The following is a 13,066-nucleotide window of genomic DNA, read 5'->3' as shown; positions in this document are numbered from 1 at the left end:
GGTATAGTTTGGATCACACCTGTTGTGCGAGCCTAATTATTGTTTGTAAATCATGATTTATATGTTAACATGCTCTACCAGTTCAGTCAACTGTGACCCACTCCATTAGCAAAAAACAGTCGCTGGGACTCCTTCGCACCTCAGGGAGATAGAGCGCGCAACCCTCGAGCGCCAGGCTGTCCTATCCCTTTAAGAGAGCACTTCTATGCGCGTAGCTCCCAGCCCATCCCACCCGAGGCGGAAAAGCGAAGTGAATCTTGTGTGCTTCTGGTTCTGGAGGATCGTGTTTAAAAACCGACTTTATAATCTTGCTTCAGTCTGCGAGGACCGTCGCGCTTGCAGGAAGCTGGCCATAGAGCGGGATCGGACATGGAGGAAGGTACGTCCCCCACCCCAGCCCCTTCTGGGTTGGGGAATATGGAAGGGGATTAAGGGCAATCTCCCCAGTCATCGCGTCTCTTTCGGGGCTTCTGCTCTTGGTTTTGTCCTTAAAAAGTACAGAAACTCTATAGTGCGCGCGATCTTGCCGTGCTCCTCAGTTCAGAGCAACCTAGATCCCGAAGATAGCTCGCGTTTTAGCCCTTATCTGAATGGCGCATTTCTTTCCCTTGCTGCCCGCTGCTCAGTGGAAACGCAGCAGGTGTGGGAGCAAGGGGGGAGTACAGCAGGGAGCGTGTTTTATGGAAGGGAGAAACGCTGCGCTCTCGGGATCCGAGGACAAGGCTTGCCGTCCTGTCGGAGGCAGAGAGCAGTTCCGGCACAGCGGCGCGGACTTATTTGGACTTTCGTTTCCTCTGAATGTTTCCTACAGGCGGCAACATATACGAAGAGCCGCGGGAGGGCGGGGGACCTCCTGAAGGACGCGAAATTGATGACGTGATGAATGGACCTGTCCGGAATGGGGCAAATGTACAGGTAAGAAATGCCTTCCTTGCTCAATAACATCCAGGAGCTGGATGAGGTTGGCTTGCTCTTTACACCGTCGTCCTCCTAGCCAGCTGCGACTCCAGCTTCAGAAGCCAAGTGATATGACCTCTAGATTTATTTATTTATTTTAGTTTGTCAAATATGTAAAAGATAACAGGTATAAGTATAAACATAAATATGAACACAGTAAATGGGTACAAATAAATGGAGACAGTAGGACAGGGACTATAGACATCCTGGTCTGTTTATGCACGCCCCTTAGAGACCTCTTAGGAATGGCGTGAGGTCAACGTAGACAGTCTTAGGTTAAAATTATGGGGGTTTGGGGATGTATCAACAGAGTCAGGTAGTGCATTCCAGGCATTGACCATTCTGTTGCTGAAGTATTTCTGCAATCGAGTTTGGAACAGTTTACCTTGAGTTTGTCTCTATTGTTTGCTCCTGTATTATTGTGGTTGAAGCTGAAGTAGTCATTGACAGGTAGGACATTGTAGCTACGCTTAGGTCAGACTGTAGGCGGCGTAGTTCTAGGTTCTCCAAGCCCAAAATTTCAAGCCTGGTGGCATAGGGTATTCTATTGTGAGTAGAGGAGTGGAGTACTCTTTTCATGAAATACCTCTGGACTCTGTCGATTATATTAATATCTGATATACAGTGTGGATTCCAGGCAGACAAGCTGTATTTGAGAATTGGTCTAGCAAAGGTTTTGTATGTCCTAGTTTGCAGTACTATGTTGCCGGAGTAGAAGATTGGCAAGATTAGGCTGACAACTCTTAATGCCTTTTTGGTAATGCTGTTACAGTGAGCTCTGGCGCTATCTGGGAAGTCATAAAAGCATCCCAGAAAAAGACAGTGGAAAATAAATTATACATTATTGGGAGGAAAATCCACTCACAATATGGATATGGCTAGGAAATCACTGTGTGGCCAGCCTGGCTTAAGGGTATCTTAGCTTTTTGATAAATCTAAGGTAGCCTTTCCCAACTTGGTGCTCCTCAGAATATGAGTTTTCAGATTCCATCAGTTGCCAGACTAGAAAAAGTTATTCTGAGGAAATGTGTCTTATGTGGGATGTGCATTTGTCCGTATTCCATTTGTTGTAAATTGTTTACAGACTTTAAAGAACATAGATTTTTGGAGGGGAAAAGAGGTAACGTGTAACAAGTGATTACCTTCTTCATTCTTATTCTTTCAGAACTAGTGCTGGAAAGATGGAGTCTGCCCAGTCTTACCGTGTGTATGTACAATATGTATGTATGCATGTATATGAAGTAATAGTTTGCAGTGTGGCTTTAAACCAGATTTTCACCACATAAATATGCAGTTTCTTACAAGTTGGAACCTTTTTCCATGCCTTTTTCAGGGAAGTGTTTGTTTTAGAGCTGGAATACTCTGTGGCATTTTCCCAATGCATAAGCTGCAGTATTTTGTCAAGGCATTAGAAGCAACTTTTGTTACCTTTACATGTTTATGCCTTTATAAGTGCTGGGAGGATATTTCATCCTTCGTTGTAACTAGTACTTTCATGCACCTTCCAAATTTGCTCTGAACATGATTGGATACAATCCTTGCATTTTTCTTTTCCATTTTCACCATTTTTACAGAATGATCATTTCTTGAACACAACATTTAAATAGCAGAATGTTTCACTTTAAAAGCGACAAGATGAGATAAAGCTAGCCTCATCCATAGAGCTATTAACATGTTATCTAAACAATAAAAAACCTTTTGTTTAATGGAGTCATTTGCAACCATTAGGAAACAAATGTACATATATTAGATTTGATGGTAAAATGCCACCTAAGGACTTTTAATTCTCTTAAACGCAGTTTTCTCTGCAGCAATGCCATATGTATTCTATTTCATAGAAATGATAAGCAACATTTTTTTAAAAAATTGAGTGAGACAGTGAATAAAATTCAATGAAGCAAAATAATAATTGGGTGTAGCAATTTTTTCGTCATCTGTTTCTGGAGAAGCCATCTGCATGTATTGTAATCATACTAAAAGTTTTACCTATACATACATATGTACATATGTGCTTGTGTATATGCTCCTCAACACTTAAAACTACCCGTATTTTTCTGAGTATAAGACATACCTTCCCCCCCTAAAAGAGGGTGAAATTTAGGTGCGTCATGCACCAAATGTAGCACCACCCACCCATCGGCCCCCACCCTTTGGTTTCTGCCGCCCAGCAATTTACCTCTTTGCAGCAAATGGAGAAAATGGAGCTTGCAGAACCGGCAATAGGCTGCAGCAATCCCTGCAGCCTAAAACAGCTGGTGATCGGGAGGCCAAATTGAAAGTGGAACTTGATGTTTAACAGCATCTGTACAAGTATAGTCTGAAATGTAACACCACAAATAGTGTATATCTTCTGTACTGTTTGCTGGAGAAAAATTGCTGGGAGGCAGGCAGATTCCCCCCCCCCCCCCGTTTTCCTCACCAAAAGCTAAGTGCGTCTTATACTTCAGAGCATCTTATATTTTGAAAAATACGTTACTTGCATTCCTTGCATGCCTTCCCCAGCCTTACATCGGAGAATAGAATTCTTAAGAGCATTACTGACCATCTTGGCTGTAATCCTAGCTTTGATTACAGGTCACCTTCACGCTTTTGTGAAATATGTCTGTCTCCGTGTATCATAACCACTTCCCAGAGCATTTTTCCCTAACTCCTTACTGATGCTTCTGTCTTCAGCTGGAGGACTTTGTGGGGGCTCATGCAGAATACAATGAAGAAGAAGAAGAACGAAAGTATTTCCGCCGTAAGCGTCTTGGAGTTGTCAAGAACCTTTTGGCAGCCAGCATAGCAGGAATGCTGACCTATGGGGTTTTTCTAGGTAGGTATTGCAGGAGTTACCACTCTTTCCTTCTGCCATAGAATGATTTGTTTGTTAATTTATTGTTAGACAAATTTACAAGGCTGTCCATCTACCAGAAAAATTATGAGCGGCCAAAAAAAAAAAAAAAGCACAACGCAAATATCACAACCAGCTTAAAGAAACAAAAAGCATACAGTCAAGGCCCCGATAAAAATGTCATACACTCAGATCAAATGCAAGCATGCCAGAACTCCATTAAGTTCCTGGCCTCCCTATGGAGAAAAGCCAGTCTTTACTGCCTTCTCTTTTTTATTTTTGGGAGAGTTTTCAAATAATTAAACAAAAAAACCCAATATATAAATTAGAAAAAGAGACGCGTTAAAACAGTACAGATAAAGAAAAAGAGAAAAAGTTAAAGATGTATTTTCTGAACTTCTTTTCACAAATATAAATTTTTATCTTTCTACCCCTGTAGAATTATATAATTCCCTTGTTTACACGGTCAACCTTATTTATTTAAAAATTCAGATTAAATCATTAGTCAACAGGGTCATTAGTCAACCAGAAATCACTGGTTTATTTTGTCTGTTTTCAGCAAAAAAAAAAAATCCAATCTTTCGTAAGAGTATTTGTTATTTTGTCCCTAGTCAAACAGGTCTTCACTGCCTTCTGGAAGGCCAATAGGGTCGCAGCCTTCTGTACTGCAGGGAGAGGGGGAGACTATTCTGTAAGATAGCACTATGACAGAGAAGACAAGCTACATTTTAACTCTGCTTCCTGGGCCCTACCTACTACTTCAAAGGAATCCAGCTCATGACCATTTTGCTAGATCTGCATGAGATTCTATTTGCAGATTTTGCTATACTTCTAAGTTAAGCAGGGGAGATCTGCCGAGAATCAGTCTTGTGCCCAAATAAATTGCAGGGATGTTAGTTTAGACATTTACTTTTCTATTTTTCAGAAATAATAGAATGATTTGGAAGTGTTATTGCCTAGAACTTGGAGATGATGTGCAGCAGGGGTGGGTTCTATTGGCGTTACTGCCAGTTCGTTCATGGGCATGCTTCGTGGGCATGTTATGCACGCATGCGCAGTTCGATTAAAATAGTTCTGTACATGCACAGAACTCAAAAACAAGATGGCAGTGGAGGCTGCAGCAACTGGGAACCGGTTTGGAGGCGTGGCCAGCCTGTGTCTCTGCCGGTTCTCCGACCCAGGCCAGCATGCCACTACCGGTTCGACTGAACCAGGCCGAACCGGTAGGAACCCACCACTGATGTGCAGAATCTGTAAGAATCTGTAGCTGGGTTTTGAACTATCAGGAATACATTCAGACAGATGTGTTATGCTTTCATTCTATTGATTCTGAGTTAACTCTGGAAAGATAGCTAAGTCTCAGATGCAATAAGCTTCTTGTTAACAGGATGAAGCAGATTAGGATTCTGAAGAAACAAGGTTTGTTTTTTGTTTTTTTTCTGAGCATCACTATACACTGAGTACTATACATATCACCCAATCTGCTTATATCCACTAAGCATTCAAGTTTATACAGCTTGAGGGTGGAAAATATGCATACAAAGGATAAGGTCAGAATACTCACTTGCCTAATAATTGTGCACACGGTGTAGTTCAGTTCCCACATCATGCAGAAACATAACTTGGCTTGCTTGGTTTGGGATTGGTATGCTGTGAAAACTGAGTCTTTGTGATTTGTAAACCATAATTTGTGGTTTACTGCAATGGAGGAACACAGGTCTGCAGACAGCAGCTGAATGACAGACCAAGGTCAAAAAGGATTAATCCTTGAGTTTCCATGTTGTCTTCCACAGGCCTGCTTCAGATGCAGCTCATCTTACATTATGATGAGACCTACCGGGAGGTGAAATATAGCAACCTTGGGCTACAGAATATTGATAGCAAAATGCTGCTGGGCATCAGCGTCACACCCCTTGCCGCATTTCTCTATACTCCAATATTTATCAGGTAAAGCTCTGCACTGGATCAATTTTCTTTCTTTTTTCCCCCCCATGTATTTTTGAACTGTGGTTTTAGAACTTTAAAAGCTCTAAAGCCAGACATTCACAATATGCAGAATCCAGGCCCCTCTCTTTTATCTTTCCAGGTTTTTTGGCACTAAGTGGATGCTGTTCTTGGCAGTGGGCATCTACGCACTTTTTGTCTCCACTAACTACTGGGAGCGCTACTATACCTTGGTACCATCTGCGGTGGCAATTGGGGCTGCCATTGTACCTCTTTGGGCATCTCTGGGCAACTACATCCTCAGGTGAGCCAGATTGCAAAGATTGGTCTGGGCAGGAGCTACAAGGCTGGCTTTATCATATTTATTCAACTTTCTGCCAGCTTGATAGTGATACTGTTTCCCAGACTGACCTAGATATTCTATAAATGGTGGTAGGGGGAAATGAATTGCCAACTCTTTGGATCAGTGGTGGGATTCAACATTTTTTACTACCGGTTCTGTGAGCGTGGCTTGGCTTGGTGGGTGTGGCTTGGCGGGCATGGCAGGGGAAGGATACTGTAAAATCTCCATTCTCTCCCGATCAGCTGGGACTCGAGAGGCAGCGAATGGATGGGGGCAGGACCAGTCAGAAGTGGTATTTACTGGTTCTCTGAACTACTCAAAATTTTCCAGTACTGGTTCTCCATAACTGGTCAGAACCTGATGAATACCACCTCTACTTTGGCTGCTTTTGCTCTGTGTAAGCAATTCATGGCTACTTCCATGTGAAGGAGCTGTATACAGTTTAGCTTAGGCTTTTTCAGCAGTCTCCTGGGAAAGGGAAACTACGCTTGGTCCTACCAGGTAAACCCATAGCCTCTTTTTCTGCACCTCTATTCCAACAGAATGGCACAGAAATACTATGAATATGCGAACTACAAACTGGAACATGTCCAGGAGCAGAAACGGGCACCACGTGGGGCCTACAATTCCTACATCATTACCTTCGAGGCTGTCTTCTATGGCTTCTTCTTTGTAAGAACTCTGCCAAGACAACCTAGTGGGTTTGGGGGAGGAAGAGATGGTAGATAGCACCCCATGCTATCTTATCAACTGAGAAATGACAGCTCTATTGCTAAACTCAACATTTCGGAAAGGTCCTTTGTGTGGCTTTTAATTTTCTTTTCTCCCACCACTAATGAAGCTGACAATTTCTTCCATTCCTGTTTTCCAGTTGAGCTTTGTCTCTGCCCAGTTTCCCATGTTTTTCTTTTTGAAGAACTATCTCTTCGAGCTGAACCACACACTTTCCAATGTCAAGACTTGTGGTGAGTAGCTAAGAGGGCTGCTATAATTTGGCCAGGCTGAAACATAATTGGCTTTTCCCTTGGGAAGTTTTAATCACTTGTAGCTCTATCTCATTCTCTTTTCCACTGCTTGTCTAACTGGGGCCTCCACTTACCGTAACCCAAGATCTCTCTCTTTTCTAGGGGCTGCAAGCCACGGGATTCTCGTTGGGTTCAACACCACAGTTCTCCATAAATTGCCTCGCAGCAGTGAGCTCATCATAGTGGAGAGTGTGCTGATGGGAGTAGCCTTCCTCTCCATGCTTATGGTATGTACTGCAAAGATGTATTTATTTAATAGATTTATATGGCCACCCAACTTCCACATGGTGACTTCAGGTGGTGTACAGCATTAAAAATCAATAATAGGGGTTGGCTAACTTTCTATTTTTAGATAGTGGAATTGCCTTCTATAAGATAGCCTCATTCCCATCTGGAATAATCAAAAGTGCTGGTTGAGCAACAGGTTGCTGTTTTGCATGGGTTAGCAACTTCTGATCCCCAAGGCATTACACACCTGCAGGAGGATATATATAAACATGGACACCTACACTAACATGCAGCTATGCTGCTGCACCATGACAAAAATAACTAGGTTGTAAATTGTCCAGTAATATATTAATCTATACAGGTGGTAGTCCTTGACTTATGACAGTTCAATTAGTGAGCATTCAAATTACAAGGGCACTGAAAAATGTCACGCATGACAGTTTTTCACACTTACGACCTTTGCAGCATACCCATGATCATATTGTCATTGACAACTGGTTCATACTTACGACCATTACTGTGCCCCAAGGTTAAGTGATCACCTTTTGCAACTTTCTGACAAGCAAAATCAATGCAGAAACCAGATTTACTTAACAGCCAGGTTACTAATTTGCCAACTGTGGCAATAAAGGTCTAAAATGGGGCAAAACTCACTTAACAAATGTCTCACTTAGCAACAGAAATTTTGGGCTCAATTGTAAGTCAAGGACTATCCGCATTATAGTTGTAAAGATGAGCAGAAATAATGTACTTCTCTTTTTTGCTTACAAAAGGATGGAGTTAAACAGGAGGATAGGTTTACCATTGAAAATACTGGCTCCATTTTGGGTGTGTTCATTCTGTGATCTCTACTATTTAGACAGATTTACTCAATACGAGCAACATGATCTAAAATATATTTCCCTGATCCAAAGCTTTTGCTTTCACTGATATGGGGAAAGTGGGAGAAAGTCAAGAGACCTACCTTCTTCCCTGTCCTTGCCATACCCAAATGGCCTTTTGTTTCCACAGGTGCTGTTTCTTTGTGGCTCTGCTTATCGCCCCACAGAGGAGATTGACCTGCGTAACATTGGATGGGGCAACATCTTCCAGCTTCCTTTCAAGCACATGCGAGATTATCGTCTGCGCTGCCTCCTCCTCTTCTTCATCTACAGTGGCTTTGAAGTGCTCTTCCTTTGCACTGGCTTTACTTTGGTAGGTGTAAGCTTCTCAGATAGGAGGGACTGAGCCCACAATGAGGTCTGTAAGCTGAAGCTTTCTTTCCTTATCTGTTACAGAACTATGGTGTCTGTTCTATCGGCCTGGAACACATGGCTTATATTCTCACTGCTTATGGACTCTCATCTGCTGTTGGCTCTACTCTGGTACTAACTATGCTGAGGCTGCCTCGTCAAGTCCCCCTCCTTACTGGAGCTTCTATTCATGCCATCATCTTGATTGCCCTCTTCTGCTGGGAGCCTCAAGCCAAAAATTTAGCTGAAGCACCCATAATCTACCTGGTGGCCGCTTTCTGGGGCCTTGGCAGTGCCCTCAACAAGACAGGGCTCAGCAGTAAGTAAATAAAATTGCTCCGTGTCACGTGTTCCTCTCCTGGAACCAACAAATCTTTTTGAATTGTTTCTCACTCGAACAACTTCACTAGAACAGAACATAATAGAATAGAATAGAATTCTTTATTGGCCAAGTGTGATTGGACACACAAGGATTTTGTCTTTGGTGCATATACTCTGAGTGTACAAAAATAAAAATAAAATAGAATACATTCATCAAGAATCATAAGATACAACATTTAGTGATAGTCATGTTACTAATAAGCAATCAAACTATACTAGGAAACAAATAAAACAATATAAATTTTAAAGATACAAGCAACACTAACGGAGAAAGATAGATTATTTATCAGTGGTTTGCACATTGGGGTGCTTTCTTGTTAGCCAGATCCCCCCACCCCCCAATCCTCTTAACTTTCCAGCCAGCTAGAGTTGGATTGCTGATGGGAATAAAAAGAGAGAGAGCGAAAGAAAAATCTAGTCTCACAATTATGATGATGTATCACTCCTTTCCTGTAGCACTTCTGGGAATGCTTTATGAAGACAAAGAACGGCAGGACTTCATCTTCACAATCTACCATTGGTGGCAAGCCTGTGCCATGTTTGTTGTTTATTGCTGGTCTGATATGCCCATGAAGGTGAGTGAGGGAGCAGGGCAAGAGAATTCTACAGGTCAAAGGATAGAGCAGATTATTTTATTCTTTGGTAAAATGTCAAAGAATAAGATATAAAGTGGGAAAGGAGGAGAATTTCTTCAGTCTAGTGTGAACCTGACCTGGGAAGGGTGAAATAATGAAACCATTAAGGCAAAACTGACAGAAAAGACTACTCTGCCTGAGAAAGAGAAAAGCATTAGAAAGAAACTCAACTTTGCCTTGATTATATTTGCATTCCTTCACACTTGGCAATAAAAGAGAAAAACTCGAAAGCAAGGCAAGGTATTTTGTGCAACTTTGAATCTTCTCTTCCTTCTGGACAAGGTTCAGGACAAAATACAGGAGCACCTGAATTTTGCTGTTTGGTAACTAACAGAGGCTCTTCCTTCCAGGCTAAATTATCCATCCTGCTTGTTACTTTGGTTGCTGCCGTGTTCTTCTACGTATGGATGGAACGTAAGATATCCCAGAGTGTTCCCCACCGTCTCCCTAAGATTCCCAAGCCTCGCCACAAAGTGCGAGGTTACCGCTACCTGGAGGAGGAGAACTCTGATGCAACTGATTCAGAGAAAGAAGAGGAAGAGGGCGAGCAGAGGGAGGCAGAGGCAGAAGCCAATGAACCTGATGGCTCACCATACTGCCCTCGGCGGAGGAGACAACATGCCTATGGGGAGGCCTTTGCGGAAGAAGTTGGGGATATCAGAGGGTAGTTCCTACTTTGCTTTCACTGTGACCCTTACAGTATGTGCCAAAGACTATGAATCTCAAGTGCCTTAGATTTCAATTTCCTGCTACATCACTAACATTTTCTTAGGATTGGTCCTGTAATGTTTTAACTTGGCCTTGGAAAGACTGTGTGAATTATGTCCTTGGATTGCTTTTCACGTTTAGTAAATGGGGGCCCATGTTTTAGTCTGAAGAATGGGTCATTTGAGTGCTTCTGAGCTTGATTGTTTCTTTGCAGATGTTCCATTATCCAAACCAGGTACATGATCAGTGTAGCAGGGAGTGAGATTTGCTCTCATTTTATATTCTAATGGCTTTCTCTGTCAGTGTTGGTGGGAATAGGGTTTCCTGGGTCATCTGGTTTCAACTTCCCCCACCCACTGCCTCCTCCCTATCCCTATCGGGCCCCATTTGACCTTGACCATTTTCCTCCTAATCCTGATGAGGCAGTTGCTGGCCCTTTATGAGGCCTCGATAATTCCTTGCATGGCATCAGGGAGGCCTTGCACAGTCTTGTGGAGGTCCAGTAGCTGCCTTGGCTAGGCATATTTCATCAGCAAGAGGAAGAAGATATGAAAAATCAGTTGGGATAGTGGGGAGGGGGCATGGGGAGGGGGCAGTGGCAGAGTCAGGGTAGAAAAAGGCTAGAGATTGGGAGGGAATAGAGAGTTGAGAGTTGAATCATATGCAATGGTTGTAAATGCAGCAGCCTACCAAGCTCCCAAATTTTGAGTATGTGACTGCGGGGGCAGTACAAATGCTATAATATTGGGAGCCAATGGTAAGTATCATTTGTGCAGCACCACTATAACTTCAGTCACTGAACAAATGTTCATAAAGGAAAAACTATATGTTAGGGTTTCCTTTCCCTAGTGAAAAATATGACTGAGAAGATCTTTTTTAATACCTTATAAGGCAAAAATCAAGATAATTTAGAATTAGGATCATCTTTCTCCCCCCCCAAAACTCCAAAATTTAATATGAAATACATGTCTGTATGTGTGTGTGTAAAAACTCAAGAATCTCAGGATACTTATTGCAAAAACATGGAAAATATTATCATTTTTAATTTTTATAATTTTATGATATTTTGAATAAAGGCTATACTGAATCAAAGATGCTGAAATCTATCTGTAATGGTGTACTAGTTCATTGCCAGAGGCTTAATTTCTCTGACATCCAATGTTCATCCAGTAAAACCATGTAGTAACATATGCTGGCAAGGTTGTATCCACACTAGAGAAAACAGAATAGCTTTTGTTGGTATGGCATATTCTTTGGAAGTATTTTTTAATAGCATCATTTCTAAATTATGAATGAAATTCCAATAGTCTTATGATGCTAGAGAGTTGTCCTTTTTCTATGAACAAAATATTTTATCCAGAACAGGAAGCGATGTCTTCTTCATACAGAGAAGGCCATTACCTTCACATTTATGCAAATTCTTTTTGGTCAAAACTAACACATATGGTTCCCATTGCACATATGTGCTAGTCATTCCCAACTCTAGGAGGCGGTTGTCCGAAGACGTTTCTGTGGTCATGTGGCTGGCATGACTAAATGCCAAAGGCACACGGAATGCTTCCCACCAAAGGTGGTTCCTGTTTTTTCTACATACATTTTTACATACTTTCGAACTGCTAGGTGGCCAGAAGCTGAGACAAGTAATGGGAGCTCACTCCATTAGGCGGTGCTAGGGATTTGAACCACCAAACTGCCGATCTTTCTGATTGACAAGCTCAGCATCTTAGCCACTGAGTCACCACATATCCCAAAATAGTAGTTTTGTCAAAGCTACTATTCCACTAATAATCATTGCTAGTATCTGTAGAACAGAATCTATATATTCCTAAAATTCTTGTGCCTGTAATCTTTAACTGGGCGAAATGGTACCTCATAGGGCAGAAGTTTTTCTACCAAGTACCTCAGATGGACTAGTTTACAAAGTACATCCAAAATTTGGGATCCATGACTCCCATGAAACTGAAATTTGGTGCAAATTTTATAAAATAAAGAAAGATAATAAAACATGATGTAATAAAAAATGTCATGAAACACTTTCTGCAGTCAACTCCTGATGTTTGACTGTTATACAGTTCAACATGGGCTACTTTCAAGGCAGAGATCTCTGAATATCTCCTGGAATTTTTAAGAAGTTTTTAACTAACTTTTCAATTGCATTAGAAACTCTACCAAAGTTGAAAGCATTGAGGAATCTGGTAAGAAAACATTTCTGAAATTATGACCCAACAAGTCACAGGTCATCTACTCACATCTACTCACAACCAAAAAACACACAATCTCTATACATAGCAGAAATATTAATTAGAGGCACACCACAAGCTGGGAAATTAATATAAGCCTGTACACTAATTATAACAAGCCATGTGGGGACAAAATTCTGATACACAGAAACATTACCTAGTCATATAGCAATGTTTTCTAAAGCTTAACCATACTGTTAACAATAAATACTATAGGACATGCTCAAAAACAATTGTTGCACTTTCAGTGTGCCCAGGTTAGAAAATGCACTTCCTTTCTCAGTAAAGAAAATGAATGCTTTTAAAAAAAGGTCAGATAAAAAAATAATTCCTTGATAATTATTTTTTAAAAAAAGAATAATTGTACTCTATTTGGTTGTCAGACTCCCATGGTGCCATGCAGGGGCAACTCTCTAGGCTGTGTTTTGAATCCAGGTTTGGTTGAGTTCTCAGATGCCATGTGGGGAGTGGGTAAAGGGCTAATCCTATCATGCCTTAATCCCATCACCCTGGAGCTGAAGAGGAGAACTCTTTATTATG

General features: G+C 41.6%; 1 protein-coding gene across 1 annotated transcript; it reads left to right on the top strand.

The window, feature by feature from the left end:
* Positions 1–227: 227 nt before the first annotated feature.
* UNC93B1 (unc-93B1 regulator of TLR signaling) lies at positions 228–11,384 on the top strand. Its single transcript, XM_087713683.1, has 12 exons — positions 228–379; positions 812–915; positions 3,631–3,772; positions 5,584–5,737; positions 5,877–6,038; positions 6,620–6,749; positions 6,949–7,042; positions 7,205–7,329; positions 8,342–8,524; positions 8,608–8,881; positions 9,400–9,518; positions 9,929–11,384. The coding sequence occupies exons 1-12, from the start codon at positions 370–372 to the stop codon at positions 10,244–10,246; spliced, it is 1,815 nt and encodes a 604-aa protein (XP_087569809.1). The 5' UTR covers positions 228–369; the 3' UTR covers positions 10,247–11,384.
* Positions 11,385–13,066: the final 1,682 nt, after the last annotated feature.

Source organism: Thamnophis sirtalis, unplaced genomic scaffold (genome assembly GCF_051295495.1).
Source record: "Thamnophis sirtalis isolate CommonGarterSnake01/CBP01778 unplaced genomic scaffold, rThaSir2_p1.2 scaffold_1, whole genome shotgun sequence".
Lineage (NCBI taxonomy): Eukaryota > Metazoa > Chordata > Lepidosauria > Squamata > Natricidae > Thamnophis > Thamnophis sirtalis.
This window is presented reverse-complemented; position numbering and strand designations above follow the sequence as displayed.